This window comes from Chiloscyllium punctatum, chromosome 14 (assembly GCF_047496795.1).
Source record: "Chiloscyllium punctatum isolate Juve2018m chromosome 14, sChiPun1.3, whole genome shotgun sequence".
Classification (NCBI taxonomy): Eukaryota; Metazoa; Chordata; class Chondrichthyes; order Orectolobiformes; family Hemiscylliidae; genus Chiloscyllium; species Chiloscyllium punctatum.
In genome coordinates, this window is record NC_092752.1 from 14,092,569 (window position 1) to 14,113,783 (window position 21,215).

The 21,215-nt window shown below is 38.9% G+C and overlaps 1 protein-coding gene across 4 annotated transcripts in view; it reads left to right on the forward strand.

Moving 5' to 3' along the window:
- Nucleotides 1-21,215, forward strand: part of wrn (WRN RecQ like helicase) — a 103,275-nt gene that overhangs the window by 58,805 nt on the left and 23,255 nt on the right. For all 4 annotated transcript variants that reach the window (XR_011962392.1, XR_011962393.1, XM_072583923.1 and 1 more), the window contains exons 25-30: nt 1,804-1,898; nt 2,085-2,160; nt 4,863-4,942; nt 8,462-8,549; nt 12,289-12,401; nt 18,178-18,292. Coding sequence is in view for 2 of the 4 variants with exons in the window: in XM_072583923.1 (XP_072440024.1) it covers nt 1,804-1,898; nt 2,085-2,160; nt 4,863-4,942; nt 8,462-8,549; nt 12,289-12,401; nt 18,178-18,292 (567 nt within the window). In the remaining 2 variants the exon portion in view is untranslated. The remainder of the gene's footprint in view (nt 1-1,803; nt 1,899-2,084; nt 2,161-4,862; nt 4,943-8,461; nt 8,550-12,288; nt 12,402-18,177; nt 18,293-21,215) is intronic.

Here is a 21,215-nt window from a genome sequence, read left to right on the forward strand (position 1 = left end):
TTACTTCCCTTCTACACTCATACTTTTGGTACAATTGAGAAGTTATGTGCCTAAAGTAATTTAATTTTCATTTTCAAGTTTCAGTAATTGACTTCACTAAGTGCAGAAAGGAAGGCCTGCATTTATATATCAACTTACATGATTATGACTAACTCCAAAACGCAAACCAATAAAATATTTTTGAAATGTAGGCATTATAATCTCCAATATGCAGTAAACAACTTGCCCACTGCAACTCCACTTAAATACAATGTGTTTAGTGATGTTGATTGTGGAATAAATATTGGCTAGGATAAGGGAAGAACTCCTTGTCTCCTGCGATCCTTCTCTGCACCTGATAGAGCAGGTGGAATCTTGGATCTTAACTTCTTATTTGAAGGTTGATGCTGCTGACGGTGCAGGAGTTTCTCAATATGACAGCAGAACGTCAGTCTGTGATTTGTGCTCACATCTGCGGTAGGATAAAGATTTGTATTCATAAGAATATAAAAAGTTAATAAGTGATTTGATTGGAATTTTTAGGGATTCGAAAGAAATTAATTGAAAGGTTTGATAGTTAGAGACTTTTCCCGCAGGTGAAGAAGGTCTTGGATAAGAGGATATAGTTGTAACATCAGAATCAGGCCATACAAGAGACAAGTTAGAAATTCTTCTGCACAGAAAAGATGATGGTATTGTGCACCTCGCACAAAACTGAGTAGATACTAGCTCAATTAATTTTAAGTATAAGTTGTGTAGGCCTTTGCTAACCAAGAGGTATTAAATAATATGAAGCCATGGCAAGTGGATGGAGCTAAGACAGATCAACAGTGATCATGAAAAATCACACTATATGCTTAGAAGATTGAGTGACTTGCATCTGTTGCTATGTCCAAAATGGTTCCCTTTCCAACTCATGCTGTGCCCATGACCTAACCTCCTTTAATAATGAGGAGAGTTTTCAGGGTTTGAACAAATTCACTCTCCATCCCATTTCGTGGTGGTTACTGTTTTATAATTATCAAACTGGGGTTACTGTGATTGGAAAAGCGCAGCAGGTCAGGCAGCCTCCAAGGAGCAGGAGAATCGATGTTTCGGGCATGAGCCCTTCTTTAGGACTGAGTCCTTCCTGAAGAAGGGCTCATGCCCGAAACGTCGATTCTCCTGCTCCTTGCTGCCTGACCTGCTGCGCTTTTCCAGCAACACATTTTCAGCTCTGATCTCCAGCATCTGCAGTCCTCACTTTCTCCTTTACTGCGATTGGAACCAAGTAGAGGGAAGTGTATTCTACATCTGGCCTGTGCTGCTTTACATTGGAATGTTTGGTGCCACGATTTGAGTGATGCTTCAAATAGCATTCACTGGAGGCTATCATTGTGATGGGTGCCCAGAAAATAAAAAGGCTGATGTAATTATTGAGTGCTCTGTTGGCTGTGCATATTGTCTACTGATTGTCTGCTCTGCTTGAGATTTCTCTGCATGTTTTTGGCAGGTGAGGCCGCCTGCCAAAAAAATTCACACAAGTAAAATTGACCCTGAAAACCCATTGTTTTCAATATATGTTTAGTTGCAAAACCCATAAGCAGTTTTTTTTTTAAAGTAAATTTTCTATGGAAATATATTCCAAATGAAATCACGAAAGCTCAAGTACTTCCCTAAAGAATGTATTCCTAGGTTTGTAGAAGAATTGTTTATTATGAAATACATAAAATCATTGTATGTAAACTTACCAAAAAGGATTTCAGGATAATCTGTTCCCACTTAAGCAATAATTGAAATCTATATTCTTTTAAAATTATGCCATTATGATTTATATTTTTGCAGGGAAGAAATTGGTTAAATAAGGCAGCTAATGAATCCTGTCGCATTCTACGACTTCAAGCCACTAAAGAGCTGTGTCCACCTATTCCACCCAAAGCGTATGTATAATGTATCCAGTTTCATTTGATAGTATCATTTTGAATACCTACCTCATTTTAAAACTGATGGATGATTGCTATTCTAATTGCTCTTTTAAGTGAGAATGAAAATTTCTTATGAATATGTGCTGGTTATGCTGGTGCTATTCTGCAAAGGAATTTAACTTGTGCTTTATTTCCTTGCAGTCAGGTTCAATCTACAACCGTGCATTCAATATCCTCTCAACAATCTTCTCCATTGGCCAGTCATTTGGAGCTTCAGGTTTCTATTTCTCATTTAATTTTCTTCTTGGAAAGTAAGAAATGAGAATTGTCTTTGATCTCCTATTATCGAAATTGGCAAAGTGGAATTTAATCCCAGCATTTCGTAATCGAATGTTATCAATGGACTTTTTGCTTTTTACATGATCACACCTATAGTACAATGTCTTGTTCTGTAATTTTTTTTAATTCCTTCAGTCCCGTGAAGTTTATATTTCAGTTGACATTGGATATTTATGAAATTATTAGCTGCTGTCACTTGAATATTTAAACTTCCTCAGTGATATTTAGGATGATTGACAGACAGTAACTTGAGGCATTGTGTTATTTATTGAACACAGCGTTGCAAATATATTCCAACCAAAAAAATGTCCATGCTCTCACTTTTTAAAAGAAAAGTCTGTTTGATTTGATTTAAGTTGTCTTCTTCAGCAGTGTTCTTGTAAAGTTTTTGAGAATTGATCTCATCCCATAGAAGTTATTTTCTTTTCGTAATCTCATTCTCACAAATTTTCACATCTGAAATGTTTTCAAATGCCAGATGGTTACAAACATAAGAAACTATTAAATTTATTTATAAGTAAAGGTATATTAAGCCAAATGTGTATGCAATTTAATGAAAAAGTTATATATCAAAGATGGTGATGCACCTTCAAGGACTAATGTTCTTTGTCCCCCATGACTGTGCAGACATTAGTGTGTTCATAGCCATGAAAAAAATTAACAAAGGTACCACCAGGTTTTAAAATATTTAAATAAGTTATCTGTGCATTCCACAAATATTATCTGGGAGACACAGCCCTCTCCCTACTTGAGGCCACTGAAGAGTTGTGTCTCTCTCTCTATGCAACACAATGTGTATGTATAATGTATCCAATTTCATTTGATAATACCTTCTTGAATATCTACCTGGGAAACAGGACACACTCCCATTGTAATAATCATGTAAAATTATAAAATAAAATAGGCATAGTTAATTGGGTGAAGTACAAAGCTTTTACTTAGATTACAAAAATATATTTAAGATTATTGGAAGATCAAACTTTGTGGCACTCCTAAGTTAGGTCTGGCTAAACCAGATGCAGAGTGAAAACTTGATCCCTTTTTTGCAATATTTGAAAAACAATTTCCAATAATTTAAACTCAGCGACGTAATTAAACAGTACAATAGGAATTGAATTGTCATTAGAATGAAGTGACTAGATTAAGAGGTGTAGACACTCGAGCATTGCTTTAATTGTTCATTCTTGCTATTCTAGTTGCTCTTAAATGAGAATGAAACTTTGTTATGAATATGTGCTTGTTATGCTGGTGCTATCCTGCAAAGGAATTTAACTTGGTGCTGTGATACTTTTATCTAGTCTTAATTGAATTTACATCCAGATGGTGCTTCGATCAAATATGTTTTTGAGTTGCTTACCCTTTCAATGATCTTTGGTTGGGTAGCAAAGGCATTAGCAATTTCCTATTGTGACTCGCTAACACTTGTGATAATTGTAAACTAACTCGCCATGTGCGATGAATCTTTTGTGCAAGCATAACCCAAGTAAGTAATATAATCTGGCTTTTGAAAAATCCGCAAAGTAAGTGGTGCAATGTAACAAAATAGTATAAAGATGAGCTTTACAGCTATTAACTTTAAAGAAAGCTCTTAGAGCTAAATTCCAGTATATCTTTTTATAAACCGTATTAAAATAGTCACGTTTTGAAAACATAGTACACATTGAGATACTTGATTAGTTTTATGGGAAGTCTAATGACCCAGAAATAATAATATTATGGAGTCAAAATTGCATTGTAAATGTACGTCAGTTATAATGGTGCATTGCAATATCAGCAGTAATATGTTAACTATTGAATAGTGCAGTTTCAAAACCAAGCAATGCTATGTTTCACAGGGCACAGAACCTCTAAATAATCAATTTTTTTGCAATTTAATTAACAATTTACTGCAACCTACAACGTGCCTGAAGGTAAGCTCTGTACAATGGGCGAAATATTATTTCTCCGGTACCTCCCTACTCTTGCCGTGCATCCCACATTGCTGGCATTATTTTCTTTTAATTTATTGCAAAGTATTCTACTCCCTTTCACCCACCCAGTCACATTTCTTCCATTCTTTGTTACTGTTCATGGAGGGATTATTTTCCCACATGCACCTCTTAGCAAATTACTAACTCTTTCCTGCACTTCTGCTTTATTTGCTGTTGCCAATAAAGTCTTTGTATGAATTCTTTATTTCATAAAAACAGATGGTGTGCAGCAGTGTTGGATAGCTGAATACTGTTTTTGTGATGCGAAGAAACTGGGAAGTCACTGAATATTGAATTACGAGGGATGGACAATAAATGCTGGCCAGCCAGCAATGCCCAACATCCCACAAATGAGTAAAAAAAGTGTTTTTCAGGGATGGCAGGGTGAAACATGTTGTGTGGGCAGGTCAGAGGCTTTCCTGATGTGGAATGAGACACTGATGGTAAATGTTCAGTCACCTTTTGCAAGAATCACCTCTTTCAGCCCAATTTAGATAAAGGAAGTAATTTCATCCCTCAGGTTAGCTCTTCCTATCCTTTCCTTCATATTTCTTTGCATTTTAATTATGTATGTAATAAATTTTAAAACTGTTCAGTATTATTTCTCTCCTTAAATCATAGTTTTTTCCATTGAACCGATTTGTACTTTTTTTTTCCAACTTTCTTTTAGAAACAGTCACTGCGCAACAAGTTTGGACGAGAGAAGGGAAATGAGAATGAAAAGCTGTTTTCAGCAGCTGCAGTTAAAAGGTATAGCTGCTTGTGATGTCTCTGATGGGTATATAATGCTGGCATAGAAGGCAAGATATTCTGTCCAATTATGTTTGGAAGGTCTGGCCTGTGCTGTCTGAGCTGGCAGGATGAGATGAACAGCTGATTTTATTGCTAGTGGAAAGGCTGAACCATAACCAGTAGTAAAAGCAAAGTACTGCAGATGCTAGAAATTGAAGCAAACGTGCAAAATGCTGGAGAAACTCCGGTCTGGCAGCACCTGGGGAGAGTTAATGTTTTGAATCTGATATGACTGTTCAGTTTTGCCAACTTTTTCCAGTAATGTGTGTGTTTGTTTGAATCATAACCTGGGACGTGTGATGGGACTTCCTTTTGTCACCATGGTTTACAACTTGATACATTACAGAATTGGTAACTTCTTAAAAAATTGAACTCCGAGTTAAACCTAGGGAAATATTATTGATTCAAAAAATACATTTGGTCAAAGCTTTTTGTTTGCTCGCGTCAGGACATCTCGCAAGAGTCTCTTTCAAGAGAAGAAACAATATTTTATATTGCACTGCAGGAGAGTGTTGATTGGTGGCAAGTGGACTTTGGTAGAGGCATTACCATAGAGAATGCACCAACTGATACTGATTGACAGTTAACTACAAGACTTTGTCAAAATTCTAATTGCTAGTTGGACTTTGGTCAGGATATTGAGAAATGAATGAGCGAATAGTTGTCTTCTGTTCTTTTGAGTTGAATCTGGCATGTTCTTTCTGTCTGGAAATGACATGGCTCTTTTACATGTATTTATACATGTAGGTTCCAGTACATGTAAGTGGACTATATTGTGAGCCTGACTGACCATCGAGAACTAGTTGTTCGTATAATTTTACGCATTCTCCGTATTGTTTAAAAATATTTGATTTTTCAGCAATATTCAAGTTCTGTACTGCCAAATGAATAAGAGAAATATTAGTTGTTTTATTTTGGGAAGGACAATTTGTGGTGAGGGTTTAACTTCATGTTCAGTGAATTATATTGGACAAGCACCTCTTTTAGATTTGATTAATTCAAATTTCAGCTAAAGCTGTTATAATAAAAAGAATAGCTTGTATATCTGTAGAGATCTTCCACGTGCCATTTTGATGTTAGTTTATCATTTATGCTTTAGGCATTTTTTTGTTTGAGGATTATTAAAACATAAGTGTAGTGTTTTAATAGTTTGTCATTAACTAAGCATATAGAGTCATAGAGATGTACAGCATGGAAACAGACCCTTTGGTCCAAGCCGTCCATGCCGACCAGATATCCTAACCCAATCTCGTCCCACTTGCCAGTACCTGGCACATATCCCTCCAAACCCTTCCTATTCCTATATCTATCCAGATGCCACTTTTTTTGTGTAGAAACCAAAAGCATGATTTTCCTCCAATGCTGTGCAACTGCTGATTTTTGTGAAAGTAAATCATTTGTTATAATTTGCATTGTTCTGTCTGAAATGTCCTTGGGTTTGAAACTGCTTTTGACTTTGTAGCTTGAGAGTATTGCAGAATATAAGGCCATGTGCTTTGCTTTGCAATGTGAGAATACATCTTTTGCACAGTTCCTTCCAGAGTGTTTACTTCCCACATGCCTGCTTCATAGCGTATTGTCAAAGGCTGGTACCTAGTTTGCTTCTAAACATCCAGAATGGTCGGCAACTGCAGTAAGCAATAAACAGAATATCGAGAACAAACGTTTTAAACTCCATTTACTGTAAATATATCACTCTGTGACCAGATTTTGATCCATTTACAGCGTACGCTCACATTCAACTCATCCCTGATTTCTTTTGATTGGTCTTCTACTTTAGCTCAATTTCTCTAATACATTGATTCTAACTGTCCTTTGTTCAGACTGTCTGTCGTATATTTCAGTATACCAATTCTGTTTTCTTAACGAGCTCCATTGTGCTGACAGTGCTGGTTAAGTCTACCATATGTATCATTGAACGGTTTCATTGGCCAACATATCAAGTTTCAGATTAGCTGCTTTACTTTCGGTTTACATGAAATTTTTATCCATGTGAATTAAGTGAATGGATTGTTCCACATTTTAATTGCTTGTCTATCATGATCCAGATGGTTTTTGTTCATTCATTTGGGATGTCGGTGTCGCAGACTGGGACAGCAGTTATTGCCCATCCCTAGTTGTCCTTGAGGAGGTGGTGGTGAGTTGCCTTCTTGTACCATGGAGTTCCATGATTTGGTGCAAAGATACTTGGAGGTATGGTGGTATATTTCTAAGTCAGGAAAGTGAGTTGCTTGGAGGGAACTTGTAGATGATTGTGTTTCCATACGTCTGCTGCCCTTATCCTTCTGGATGGAAGTGGTTTTGAGTTTGGAATGTGCTCTGGACTGAGGCTTTATGAATTGCTGCAATGCATCTTGCAAATAATTCACACTGCTGCAACTAGCATTGATCATGGAGGAACTGAATGTTTGTAGATGTGGTGCCAGTCAAGAGGGAGTGGTGGCCTAGTGGTATTATCGATAGACTATTCATCCAGAGCCCCAGGTCATGTTCTGCAGACTCAAGTTCATTTTCTGTCATGGCAAATGGTGGACTTTGATTACAATAACAATCCAGGATTACAAATCGAATGATGACCCTGAAACCGTTGCTGATTGTCAGGAAATAAAAAACCCATCTGGTTCACTAATGCCCTCTAAACAGGGAAACTGCTGTCCTTGCCTGGTCTGGATTATGTGACTCCAGACACACAGCAACTTGATTGCTCAGAGGGCAGTTAAGAGTCAATTAGGGATGGGCAATAAATGTTGGTCTAGCCAGTGATGCCCACGTTCAGAGTGTTTTAGAAAAAAATGTGAAGTGGGCAGCTTTAGTGTCAAGTTTCTTGAATGTTGTTGGAGCTGCACTCACCCAGGGGAGTATTCCATCACATTTCTGACCTATACCTTGTAGATGATGGATACGTTTTGGGGAGTCAGGAGGTGAGTTACTTATTGCAAGATCTGAGCTTCTGAGCTATGCTTGTAGCCACAGTACTATATGACAAGGCTAGTTTAGTTTCTGGTCAAGGGTACATCCTCCCAGCCCCACTGATAGTCAATAGCCTTCTCATATATGGGTCACAAAGGTGTGTGTGTACAAGTCTTGATCCAGACTTGAAAAAAAAAATCTCAAGGCAATCTTGTGCAGGGACCACTGCACTGCTGCAAGTGCTGCCTTTAGGATTGGGCAGCAGCTACTGAGGCCTAATAGTGTATTCTCATGTGGATGTAAAAGAGTTATCCTTCGTCTCCTCGTGAATATTTATCCCTCAGTCAGCAATATAAAACAAAATAATTATCAAGTGATTGTAAAATTTGTTGTTGTGCTGAAATTGGCTGCCACAGTTCTAACATTGGAAATGTGTCTCTACTTCACAGATCCTTTATTAGCTGTAAAGTTCTATGGAACATCCTGTGGTAATGAAAGGTGCTGTATAAGTACAGGTCTTTTCTTAAAAAATCTAAAATAGTGGCATCTTTGTGTTCTTTTCCTCAGCCGTTTCTTTGTTCCACCTTCGTCTGGTTCACCGATAAAATCCATTCCCCCTCAACAAGTCACATCACCCAAGCAACTGGAACTGGAAGTAAGTAATTTAGTTTTGGAGAATGTTTTCTGTTCATCTCCAAATTACTGAGTTTTTTTTTTAGTAAAGATTTTCCATATGCAAATGGGGAAAACCCCCAAGACAAATTTTGTATGTTTACTTTCAAACTAGAGTATACCTAATAACAGCTTTCATAATCCTCAGACACTGTACAGTAAAACCTTGATGAGGGTGCTGTTTTTTCCAGAATTTCTCTTTAACAACAACAACTTATTTCTAAAATATCTTTTACATAGCACACTGTTCTAAGGCTTTTCATAAAAGCATTATAAGGCCAGGTATGTCACCAAGGTATGTGAAAAGATATGAGATCAGATAACCAAAACCTTGGTGAAAGACTTCAATTTTAAGAAGTGTTTTAATGTGAGGCAGTGAGGGGAAGAGGTTTGAGAAGGGATTTTCAGAGTTTGCAGCTTGGTCAACTGAAGGCATAATCTCCAATGGTGGAACATTTAAAATTGAGAATGTGCAGGACCCTAGAAGTTGAGGAGCACAGATATCTCAAGAAGATTGTTAGGCTGACAAAGATTGCAGAGATCGGAATAATAAAATGATATCATGTGACCAAGAGCCAAGGATAATCGGTGAGCACTGGGATAAGAAGAAAACTGAGCTTGGTATGAAATAGGACGTGTGTCGCTGTTTTGGATAGTCTTCAGTTAGAATGTTGGTATGTTGACCATGAGTGCATTGGAATAGCTATTTCTAAAGATTGAACGAGGGATTTAGCAGCAGATAAACAAATTCAGATGTTATGGTGGTTGGAATGAGATGTCTTTGTGATGGGTGGGAATGGATGTTCAGGCTACCACAAGAGTGGAATAATTTACCTTTGCATTTGATATTTTTAGCTTGGAAAACATTATGTGCAACAGTGGTGGAAGTGGGGATGATGAATGCTTTCAGAAGGAATTTGGATAGGCACTTGGAAACAATTTGCAGAGCTTCAGTATAGAGTAGGGAGGAGTGGAATTGGTTGGTTTGCTCTACAGAAGTGTTATAGACTTGATTTGGCTGAATTACCTCCTTTTAGGTAGTAATGATTCAATGATTTGTGGTGAATCAAACAATTATTAACTAGACAGTTATCAAAATAATTCAGTTGCTTGTGAAGGGGCATACTGGTGATATGTACTCAGTGGCTCCCATGTTTTTAGTGTTTTCTTTCTCCATTTATGGAGAGCACACATTACAGGTAGAGTTCATTCCACCAGATGATTCTGAGAGAGAATTTGTTATTGATGCACCAATCCAGTCCCAACAGTGTCTCTTTGCTAATGTGATAGTTGACCACCAACAGAGTTTGATATATTAATTCATTGGTATTGAGGTTGTATGGGGAATAATGAATATTCTTCCCCATTTGGGAAAATGTAACACATATCATTGACCTGGCCCCCAGTTTACTTCCTTTGTTTAAAAGAGGCATTTCTGAAATTCAGTGCATAGACCCCAAGTAACATTTTATCATTGCTTCAACTCTTGTGATGTATTTTTAGTATGCAGATGTCTCTTACATTCTTTTGATTGAAAGAGATTGAAAGAAATCTGCATTTATCTTTTGTTGCTATCTTTGGAAATGTCCTATAAATTGCAACCGAGCACGAGCCATAATCCCCTATGCCTGCTCTGTTCCCGTATCTATCTATGCCCCCTTTATTAAACCATCTATCTAACTTATTCTCAAGGGTTAGAATTATCTCTGGTTCAATCACTAATTCGGGGTCAATAGAAACTTTGAATATTATCCTGTATTAAACAGCTAAATGATTTCCAGGACACTCTCTTTTTTTTTCACTCCTGAGGCACAGATATAGCCAGATGTGCTCTTAAGCCAGTTGGGTACTAGGCTCAATGTTCGCGATCAGCAGAATTAGCTAATATCTTGCATCAGCTTGGCACATCCATTTGACTGAGGAATTAGTTGTAAATCAAGGATTTAAGTGCATGCTCTGGGTTCCTTTTCGGTATATTCTTAAGGCCTACTCAATCTGTCCTCCTCTCTGTGAAACATTAATCTGAGGCTTCCTTTGACTTTTACATGGGTATAAAAGATCCATGATGTATATCAAAGGGAACTTTTCTAATTCCTTTGCTAATGATTCATGTTTAGCCAATGCAGAGGAAAACCATTAAATGAGCAGTGATGTTACTGAATATTTTTTATTCACTTAACCATTTAGATTCTTTTCAGTTGCTGTCCCAAGTTTGGCAATCTTTGATGATAATTCGCAAAATCAATTATTTGACTTGATAATATAGGAATATTTTTCAGGAATATTCCGTTGCACAGATTTCACAAATTAGTAAGATCCCAAGTCTTTTTTGCAATCTTGAGCAGCATCAGAGAGCACATACTGGGTGAAATTGTGTCACAAAGATTATTGAACATCTATAAAGTAACTTATCTATACACCATTAAAGTGTGCTTCTTAGCTTTCCAGCTGTAATGTTGGTTTTGAGTACAAAGGAGTTTGAAATCAGCACAGAATATGATTAACAGATCGGTAATGATTTTACATGCATATATAATCATACTATGCACAAGTTAATTTCTGGCTTTGAACCTATGTAGTGCACAGCTTGCATGTTATATTTGTTGGATATTCCTAAGTTACTAACAAGAGTACTAAATTTTGAATAAAGGAGATGCCAGTGCTTGAGGTTTTTGTGGATAATGTGGTATGAAACTGTAATGTTCCATTGTTCTGTGGAATTTTATCTAATAGTTTAAATTTTTGCATGTAAAGTGTATCATTTTTAGCTTGTGAAAATTGCTATGATTGAATAGTGACAACAAGATCACAGCATCAATTCAGTAACTGTAGCATCAGTTTTATTTTAGACAAACCATACGACTTCATGTAATTAAGTTCATCATTTGTATTCAGTCTATTTTGGGACTTTCCCCTGTCCTCCTCAATTTCATGAACTCAATGTGCAAGCAAATGGATTTAAAAATAGTACAACAACATTTGCTTCATTAATAGTTAATGGCAAGTGTTGTAGAAATAAACTATATCATGGCTGAAATGAATGATCATATGAGGCAATGTAGCATACTTGATCTTACACTCTGATTTGTTATATGTCTAATTCTCAATTACTCTATATCTGATCTGGCTGGCCTTGTCCTTCACCTTTTACAATCTGGAACTAATGCAAATTACTGCTGCCTTTATCCTTTTTCACATGATGCCTCGCACACACTGACAAATATTGGATCATAGTTTCCTACTGGCTCAGTTTGAAAATTTCTGTCCTTGTGTTTAATCCTTCCACTGACTCATCTCTCCTTTTTCCTGTAAATCTTCCTGTTCTCTGAACGCTGCTTTCCTCTGCCTCCACTCCTCCTCCACTCCTGGACGTTTTGTATGCCCCCTGTGTTTTCACCATCTTTTGAAAACTTCTTTACAATTGCTACTTTCATCAGTTTTTAAGTCATCTATCCTGATCTGTTTTATTTTATCTGAACAGTCTTTATTTATTTATTTATTTATTTATTTATTGCACCTCTGCAAATTAGTAGTTGATCCCACTACCCACCGCCCCCTTTTATTTATGTTTTTACTTTGACTTATCATTGTGTGTTTTTAACAAACTCTTTTGCTAATAAAGGAACTTTTGTCGTATGAAAAGGTTTTAAAAATATTTTGCAATCCAATTATAATTCATGTTCCTTCCATCATACTTGTTGTTTGTGCCATTTTGTCAACAGGGCAAGTTATACGGCAAATTGTTATCAGCAAGGCAGAAAATTGCCATTGAGAAGGATGTTCCCCCAGCTATTTTGGCTACAAATAAAATACTCCTAGACTTTGCCAAGATAAGGTAAGTAAAATATATTAAGTCTAGGCTGTAAAACTGAGTACAGCTCACTTATTATAATTGATCAGTCAGCTAATAATGTTTTTTTGTGTATTTTAAAGTGATGTACAGCAGCACTTACACTGTCTGGCACCAACCAAATGGAATTTCTGATGCTGCCTGAAGGCATCATTGTTAATACATAAAATATTGATGTTGGTTGTGAGGTGAGCAGAATAGAATCAATCGAAATATGTTTTCCTGAGTTTACAGTTATGTGTCAAATATGTAAGCCATTGCAAGTTGAGATAGGACTGGAGTCCCTTCTCTTGACATCAAGGCTGCATTGACCAAGGAGTCATAGCAAAACTAGATTCAATGGGATTTGGTGGGGGGAACCTTTCCAACAGTTGGAGTCATACCTGGCCCAAAGAAAGATGGTTGAGGTTGTTGAAGGTTAGGCATCTCCGGTCACTGCTGCCTCACAGCGCCAGAGACCTGGGTTCAATTCCCGACTCAGGCGACTGACTGTGTGGAGTTTGCACGTTCTCCCCGTGTCTGCGTGGGTTTCCTCCGGGTGCTCCGGTTTCCTCCCACAGTCCAAAGATGTGCAGGTCAGGTGAATTGGCCATGCTAAAATTGCCCGTAGTGTTAGGTAAGGGGTAGATGTAGGGGTATGGGTGGGTTGCGCTTCGGTGGGGCGGTGTGGACTTGTTGGGCCGAAGGGCCTGTTTCCACACTGTAAGTAATCTAATCTAATCTAATCCTTTGCCAGGAATTCCTTAGTGTAGTTAGTGTCCTAAATCCAAATGTATTAAGTTGCTCCATCAGTGACCTAATCCCCATTGTAAGGTCAGGAGTGAGGATGTTTGCCAATGATTTATAGTGCAGCAAGACCTGGATAAACCCAGGTTTGGGCTGACAGGTGGCATGAAATGACCATTTCTAATTGGAGATAATCTAGCCATTACTTTTTGGCATTCAATACAATTACCATTGTCCAATACCTAGTTGTCAATGTCACACTTGAATGGATGACTGCAGCTCCAACAACAGTCAAAGCTTGACATCATCCCGATCAAACAGTCCACACGATTGGCACTATGTCCACAAGCATTCACTCCCTTCACCATTGATTTGATTTATTTATTATTGTCACGTACTGAGATACAGTTAAAATGATTGTTTTCTATTCTGTGCTATCCAGACAAATTTCACCTTCAGTAAGTACACCAGGGTTATAGAACAGAATGCAGAATATAGTGTTACATGTACAAAGTGCAGTGAAATTTCAACTCTAATAGATGAGCGGTCTGTTCAAAAGTCTGAAAAAAGTGGGCAAGAAGCTGTTCTTGACTCTTAGTACATGTTTTCAAACTATTATTTCTTCTGCCTGATAGAAGAGTGTATAATTGGGGTGGGGAGGGGTCTTTAGATATGTTGGCTGCTTTCCTGACACATTGACATTCAATAGCAGAAGTGTGTACCATCTTCAAGATGCATTGCAGAAATTCACCAAGTCCCCTTCAACTGTGCCTTTCAAACTCATGACCACTATTCACTGGAGGGACAAGGATAGCAAATAGCTGGGAGCATGATCACTGCAAGTTCATCTCCAAGCCACTCCCTGTCCTCACCTGGAAATATATTGCCCTTCTTTCAGATTTGCTGGGTCAAAATACTGCAGTGTATCTACACCGAATGGTCTGTAGCAGTTCAGGAAGGTAATTCACTAACCCCTTCTCAAGGAAACCTGGGGATATTGACAAAATGCTGGCCCAGACAGCAAAGCCACATCACAAGAATGACTAAAGTGAAAATTGTGTTATATCTCTCCATAACCTCTAAAGGGAGTAATAGATGAATATTCCTGAGTTTGCTAACTTACAATGCCATTGGTATAAAACCAGTATGAGTGAATTACCTGGAAACGTCTTTGTAGTCTTTTATTAAGAGTTCAGCCTATGGTCCTTACCTGACTAGGGGAGGGGGACATTTGGTAAGAGTGCTCTTTCACTGAACGTTCTTAATAACTTCCTGCATGTCTTGGCAAAATTATGATTACTTTTACCCAGAAAGGCATCTATTCCAGAGGGACAGAAACATACCAACAAAGGACACACTGCTCTATTCACTCATATCTAAGGTCTTAGACACAGCAAAATGCCTTTTGTACGGGTGCTTTCAAATTGTCGAGAATTATTACCCAGGCTACCTAAAAGGAGACCACGCTGATTCAATAATATACCTCACTTGTAGTGCAGAACAGTTGCAAAAGTTTCAGATCCACAGTAGAACATCCAAGATTAAAATAACAGCGCATGTCCCCTTTCTCTTGTCCAATCTAGGTGCCAGCACTTTCATTACTTTAAGCAACACTCATTTTGCTAACCCATTGCAATGGTCTCTGACCATTTTTAAAAACAAAGAATTATTTTTGAAAATAATTGGCTCTTTCATTTCCTTTGAACATTTTAGTTTGCTGGTTATGAGAATATGGCAAAAAAGATGGTTATTTCAACCTGTGCCGTGATCAGAGGTAAAGAATCATGTAACAAAGCCTCCAAAGCAGGTTGAACCAGAGTTACCTGTCTACCAAATAAATGTTAATCCTTACTTGTTGCCAAAGCCACCTCTGTATGTATGTGGCTGGATTCCCTTCAGGATCCCATTTTTCTTTTTAGTACCTTTATTTAGTGCCTTCCAAACACCAATGAAATCAACATTTGCCTATACCTAAATACTTGACTTTCCTAAAAAAAATCAGTGTTTGCAAATCACGACCTGCCCTGCCCATTAGAAATGTGTCCTGCCAATCTGATGAATTACTGGCTTTCAATTTCAACCTGGATTGTGGATGCAAGAGGAGCATTCCTGCTAGTAATATGAACCAGGAGGTGGGACAGCCAAGTCAACAGTTGACACTGTGTCTGATACAATGCATGTTACATTTTGTGTTGTTCAATCATTCAGGGATGGGAAGAGTCTGTGTTGCCAACATTAAAATGATCCCTTTTTGAATTTCAGGTCTGTGGTACTTTGTTCTTTAAAAGACATGGTTCCAAGCAAGCTTACTTTTGACCGCTTTTGTATTTGCATTTTGCTTAATGCAGTTAAGTATTTGCTGTACAGTTCTTGATTCATATTTTCTTTTCTGTAATCTCTTTTCTGTATCAGCACTTTGTTTTAGTTCCTACCCTTATTTAACTTGCAGCACTGAGATTTGTGAATATATTTGAGGATTTATAAACGGACTGCATAATTGAGTTGACATGAAGGAGATTGTGGGGGCCAACAAATACATATATAATAATGGGATGTGTTATGGCAATGCCTATTAACATTGCTGTCCCTGTTTATAGCTGCCTGACATGTTGAAGGGGCATTGTCTTCACCATCACTTTTTGCATAGTTGCATCATACACTGCACAGTTACAGGGAGAAAGTGAGGATTGCAGATGCTGGAGACCGGAGTTGAGAAGTGTGGTGCTGGAAAAATACAGCAAGCCAGGCAGCATCCGAGGAGCAGGAGAATTGATGTTTCAGGCGTAAGCCCTTCTTCAGGAAGCATAGTTACACACAGACAAGGGTGTCCCTGCATGAAACTTTGATGCTACTGGCATGTTTCAAATCACTTACTCCAGTCAGATAGTCTCAAATGAAGTGACCTATGCACTGCTGGCAAGGTATAATGTCATCATTATTACAGTGCCACTACTTGGGTTTTTCACAAAACCCTAGGGCAAGCTTTAAGACCCTGCTGATCTTTCTTTGTTTCTGATGCCAGAATGTCCCCTCACTTGAATTTACTTATTGGTCTGTTTGGATTTCCAGAAGGCCTTTGACAAGGTGCCACACAGGAGTCTGCACATGATGGGCCTGGTTAGAAGATTGGCTGAAGATAGAGTGTGGGGTTAAAAGAGTCTTTTTCAGGATGACAACTGGTGGCAAATGGAATGCTGCAACATTCCATGTTGGGACTGCACTATTCATGTTAGACATTAATGAGCTGGATGAAGGAACTGGAGGCATTGTTGCTAAGTTTGCAGATGACACAAAGAAAGATGAAGGAACAGATAGTGTTGAGGAACCAGGGAGGCTGCAGAAGGACTTGGACGGACCGTGGGAGTGCGCAAAGAAATGGCAGATGGAACACAGTGTAGGAAAGTGTGAGGTTGTGCACTGTGATAGGAAGAATAGCAGCAAAGACTATTTTCTAAATGGGGGGAGGCTTCACAAATATGAAGCACAGGGGACGTAGGAGTCCAAATTCAGGATTCTCTTAAGGTTAACGTGTAGGGTCAGTCAGTAGTTAGTACAAATGCAATGTTAGCATTCATTTTGAGAAGGCTGCAACAGCTGAGGCTGTATAAGGCTGTGGAGTTTGGAATATTGTAAGCAGTGCTGAGCCCCCTATCTAAGGGAGGAGATGCTGTGCTTGTAGGGGGTCCAGAGGAGGTTTATATGCAGAATACCGAGAGGCCTGGATAAAGTGTATATGGGGAAGTTTCCACTTGTAAGAGAGACTAGGACCTGAGAGCACAGCCTCAGGGTGAAGGGATGACTCTTTAGGACTGAGATGAGATGGAATTTCTTCAGCGAGAGTGTGTTGAATCTGTGGAACCCTGCCACAGAAGATGAAATCAAGTATCTATCCATCACTGTCTTTAATAAGAGTGATGGATAGAGACTTGATTAGTAAGGGGATCAAAGTTTATGAGAAATAGGCAGGATTGAGAAGCATATCAGCCATGATTGAGTGGCAAAGCAAACGTGATGGACTAATTCTGATCCTACATCTTATGGTCTTATTGTCACTTGCAACCAATAAATGAGGGGTTTAGGTGATTGCATTGGCTTAGCCAACAGGCAGACCAACTCTTTATTCAAAAGAACAGTGTGTTTTGTATCCATAGTGATGTTATGGACAACTTATCCATTTGCCTGCCAGCACTACAACATGTGCTCTAATAGCAACCATCGTCCTTTATGGACTGCTGTCTGAAGTTGATATTGCACATCTCAACTGACTAAACAACACGCTGTTCTCTAAGGGCAGGTTTTTCATGTACCAGTAGCTTGAACAATTGGGACAGGAAGGAGCTCCTCATGCAAAATGAAGGGTTATTCTCCTTCTATATAGAACTACCAAGCACAGACTCAGACCCACTGTTGCAAATTTCAGAGTATGCCAATCAGCAGCTTCTCACTCCCATGTCTTGGTTTTTTGCACAAGTTTTACATTATTACATTTAGAAACCAGTCTTTTTTGCATATGGACAATGTATTCAGTAGAACAATAGTTTGAGAGCTTGGATTGGATTTGAAAGTAATAGGTTAAGGCATAGAACCTTCTCACAAATAAAAGGTGTTTGCTATGCCAGTGTTAAGATATTGTTGGCATTTTGGTTTCTGGAAGTTTGATACTTTAACCTTTTATATTTGAAATGTCAATTCATTTTTCTCCTAATTGGAAAGATTGATGTGTAACTGTCCTGTCCTTGTCAGTTCACTGTAATTGGCATCATGTCTGCTACTGGCGTCGTATGGATTCTCCACTCATTTCAGATGCTTATTTCGCAAAAGCAAACTGGCTTTGTGACTTATGTACAAGTGAGTTAAGCTGGGTCCTAGTTCTGTGGGGATCCAGCAGAATTGAGTGGTCAAAATAGTTTGAATAACTGCATTAAGCTTTAGTGTTTTGACTTGAGCTGAATGTCCTGGGGCTGTTCCTATGCTTTCCACTTTCACTCATGAGACCCCATAAAAGTCTTATTATTATTTTACCTTTTAACCGCAGGCCGTCGACTGCTGACAATCTGAAACGAATTGATGGGGTATCTGAAGCCAAATCTGATGTGTTGGCTCCCCTCCTGAATACCATCAGGGAATTCTGTCAAGCTAATGAATTGGAGGTATGTTGCAAAAAGATGTTTATTTTATTTCCTCCCTCATACTGGGCAGCACGGTGGCTCAGTGGTTAGCACTGCTGCCTCACAGTACCATGGTCCCAGGTTTGATTCCAACCTTGGGTGACTGCCTGTGTGGAGTTTGCACAATCTCCCCATGTCTGTGTGGGTTTCCTCTGGGTGCTCCAGTATCCTCCCACAGTCCAAAGATGCGCAGTTCAGGTGAATTGGTCATGTTAAATTGCCCATAGTGTTAGGTGCATTAGTCAGAGGGAAATGGGTCTGGGTGGGTTACTCTTCGGAGGGTTGGTGTAGAGTTGTTGGGCCGAAGGGCCTGTTTCTGTACTGTAGGGAATCTAATCATTACTTGAAAGTTTGTGAGCTATAGATACAGACGTCTACAAAATATTGGGGTCGAACATTGGGCATCCCACTTCAATCCAATGCCATTGATTGACGGTGGGAGAACATAGTTATGACTTTTCTCCCTTTACTTTAAATCGGTCCCAATACCTTTTGATGCATATACTCTGTGCTGTCAGCTTGTAAGCTCCCAATAAATAAAAATAGGATTGAGAAATATCAGAAAGCGCCATTCACCAGGACTGCTCCTAAGTGCGTTTGGACTCTCTTTCTTGGCTTTTTGTGCAGTCTAGAAGAAATAGATTCATTGTCAGTTCACAGTGCTGAATTGGCATCAGCAATTCAAAACTTCAAGTCTGCAAAATAAAGACATCTCACTTAACCATTATGTACAAGCTTGCAGATTAGAAGCCAGCCTAAGCGAGTCTGGACTGTGCTTTACCATTTGATAAGTTTGTGGCTGATTTGGACTTTAGCCTCATTTCCACTTTCTTGCAAACCTCTGCACCTTGGAACTCCCTAGTCAGTGAAGAATCTGTCTCCTTCTGCCTTAAAAATATTCAGTAACTCTACAATATTGTATGCTCTGAGGAGGAGAATTCCTCAGATTTGTGACCTTCTGAGAGAAAATATTTTCCCTCCATCCTAAAGTCATAGAGTCATACAGCATAGAAATAAGCCCACCATGTCTATGCTGACCAACAAACGCCAAACTACACTAATCCCATTTATCTGCACTTGGTTCGTAGCCTACTATGCCCTGGTATTTTAAGTGCTCATAGTGAGGCTTCTTAAATGATGAGAGGACCTGCCTCCACCACTTGTCGCGGGCAACAAGTTCTATATTTCTACCACCCTCTTGGTGAAGAAAGCGTTCCTCAAATCTTCTCTAACCCACTTGCTCCACATCTTAAACTTGTGCTGTCTCATCTTGGACACATCTGCGATAGGGATAAGATTCTCACAGTCTGCTTTGTCTGTACCTCTTTGTTTTGTCTACCTCAATCACACTCCCCCACAGCCTCCTCTGCTCTAGGGAAAGCAAACCCAGCTGATCCAGTCTCTCTTCATAACTGGAATTTTCCATTCCAGGCAACATCCTGATGAATCTCCTTTGCACCCTCTCCAGTGTAATCACATCCTTCTAATAGTGTGGTGACCAGAGCTGCACACATTATTCCATCTCTGGCCTGACCGATGCTGCATGAAGTTGCAACAAGACTTTGCCGCTCTTGTATTCTATTTCCCAGCAAATGAAGGCAAGCATTATATATGTCTTTCCCTTTGTTAGACTTCCTCAAATGCATCACCTTCCACTGATCAGGATTAAATTCTACCTGCCATTGCTCCACCCAGTTTTCCAGCTGATCAATATTAAAAAGTAACTTGTAACCATCCTCCTCACTACCAACAACTCTTTCAATTTTCATGTTATCTGTACTAATTATACAATTGCTGACAAGTAATTACTAATTATACCTTCTGCAATCAATTCAAAGTCGTTAACATACATAACCAACAGCAAGGGTCCCAGCACCGATCTCTGTGGTACATTGCTGGTCACAGGCTTACAATCTCCCAAACAGTGCTCCACCGTTACCCTTTGTCTCTTATTTACAAACCAATTTTGGATCCAGTTTGCCAACTTGCCTTTGATCCTATGGTCCCTTGCCTTTTGGGCCAATCTTCCATGTGGGACCTTGTCAAAGGCCTTACTGAAATCCATGTAAACCACATGAACTGCACTACCTTCTTCAATATGTTTGGTCACCTTTTCAAAACAAAAACTCAGTTATATTAGTCAGACAGGGTCTCTCTCGAGCAAATCCGTGCTGGCTATCCCTGATCAATCCTTGCCTTTCCAAGTATAGATTAATCCTTTCCCTCAAATATTTTTCCAATAAGTTCCCTACCACTGACACATCACACTGTCTGTATGGTCTGTAATTACCTGGCCTATCCTTGTTGCCCATCTTGAGCAAAGGGACCACATTAGCTACCCTCCAATTACCTTAGATGAGAAACCACTCATTTTAAATTTTCCCTATTCTAGTTTTCCACTGGAGAAAACACCATTCTAGAAGCCACCCTGTCAAATCCTCTCATTGTCTAATTTCAGATCTTGGATGTTTAAGTAGAATCCTCTCATATTTCTAAACTTTACAACCCATATGCACAATCTTTGCAACCCTTTCTCATAAAATAACCCACTATGGCCAGGAATCATTCGATTTATATCGAATCAGAATGTGGTGCTGGAAAAGCACAGCCGGTCAGGCAGCATCTGAGGAGCAGAGGAATCGACGTTCCAAGCATAAGCTCTTCATCAGAAATAAATATCCTTTCTTAAATGAGGACACCCACACTCTGCACAGTGCACAAGATCATTTCTCTCCAATGCTTTGTCAACTCTCACAAAACATCTTTGCTTTGGTATTCCATTTCCCCTTGCAATAAACAGCAGCAATCCATTTACCTTCCTAATTACTTGCTGTACCAACTTACTAACTTGGAGGTGGAGGAGCTGGTGTTAGACTGAGGTGGATGAAGTATAAAATCACACAAC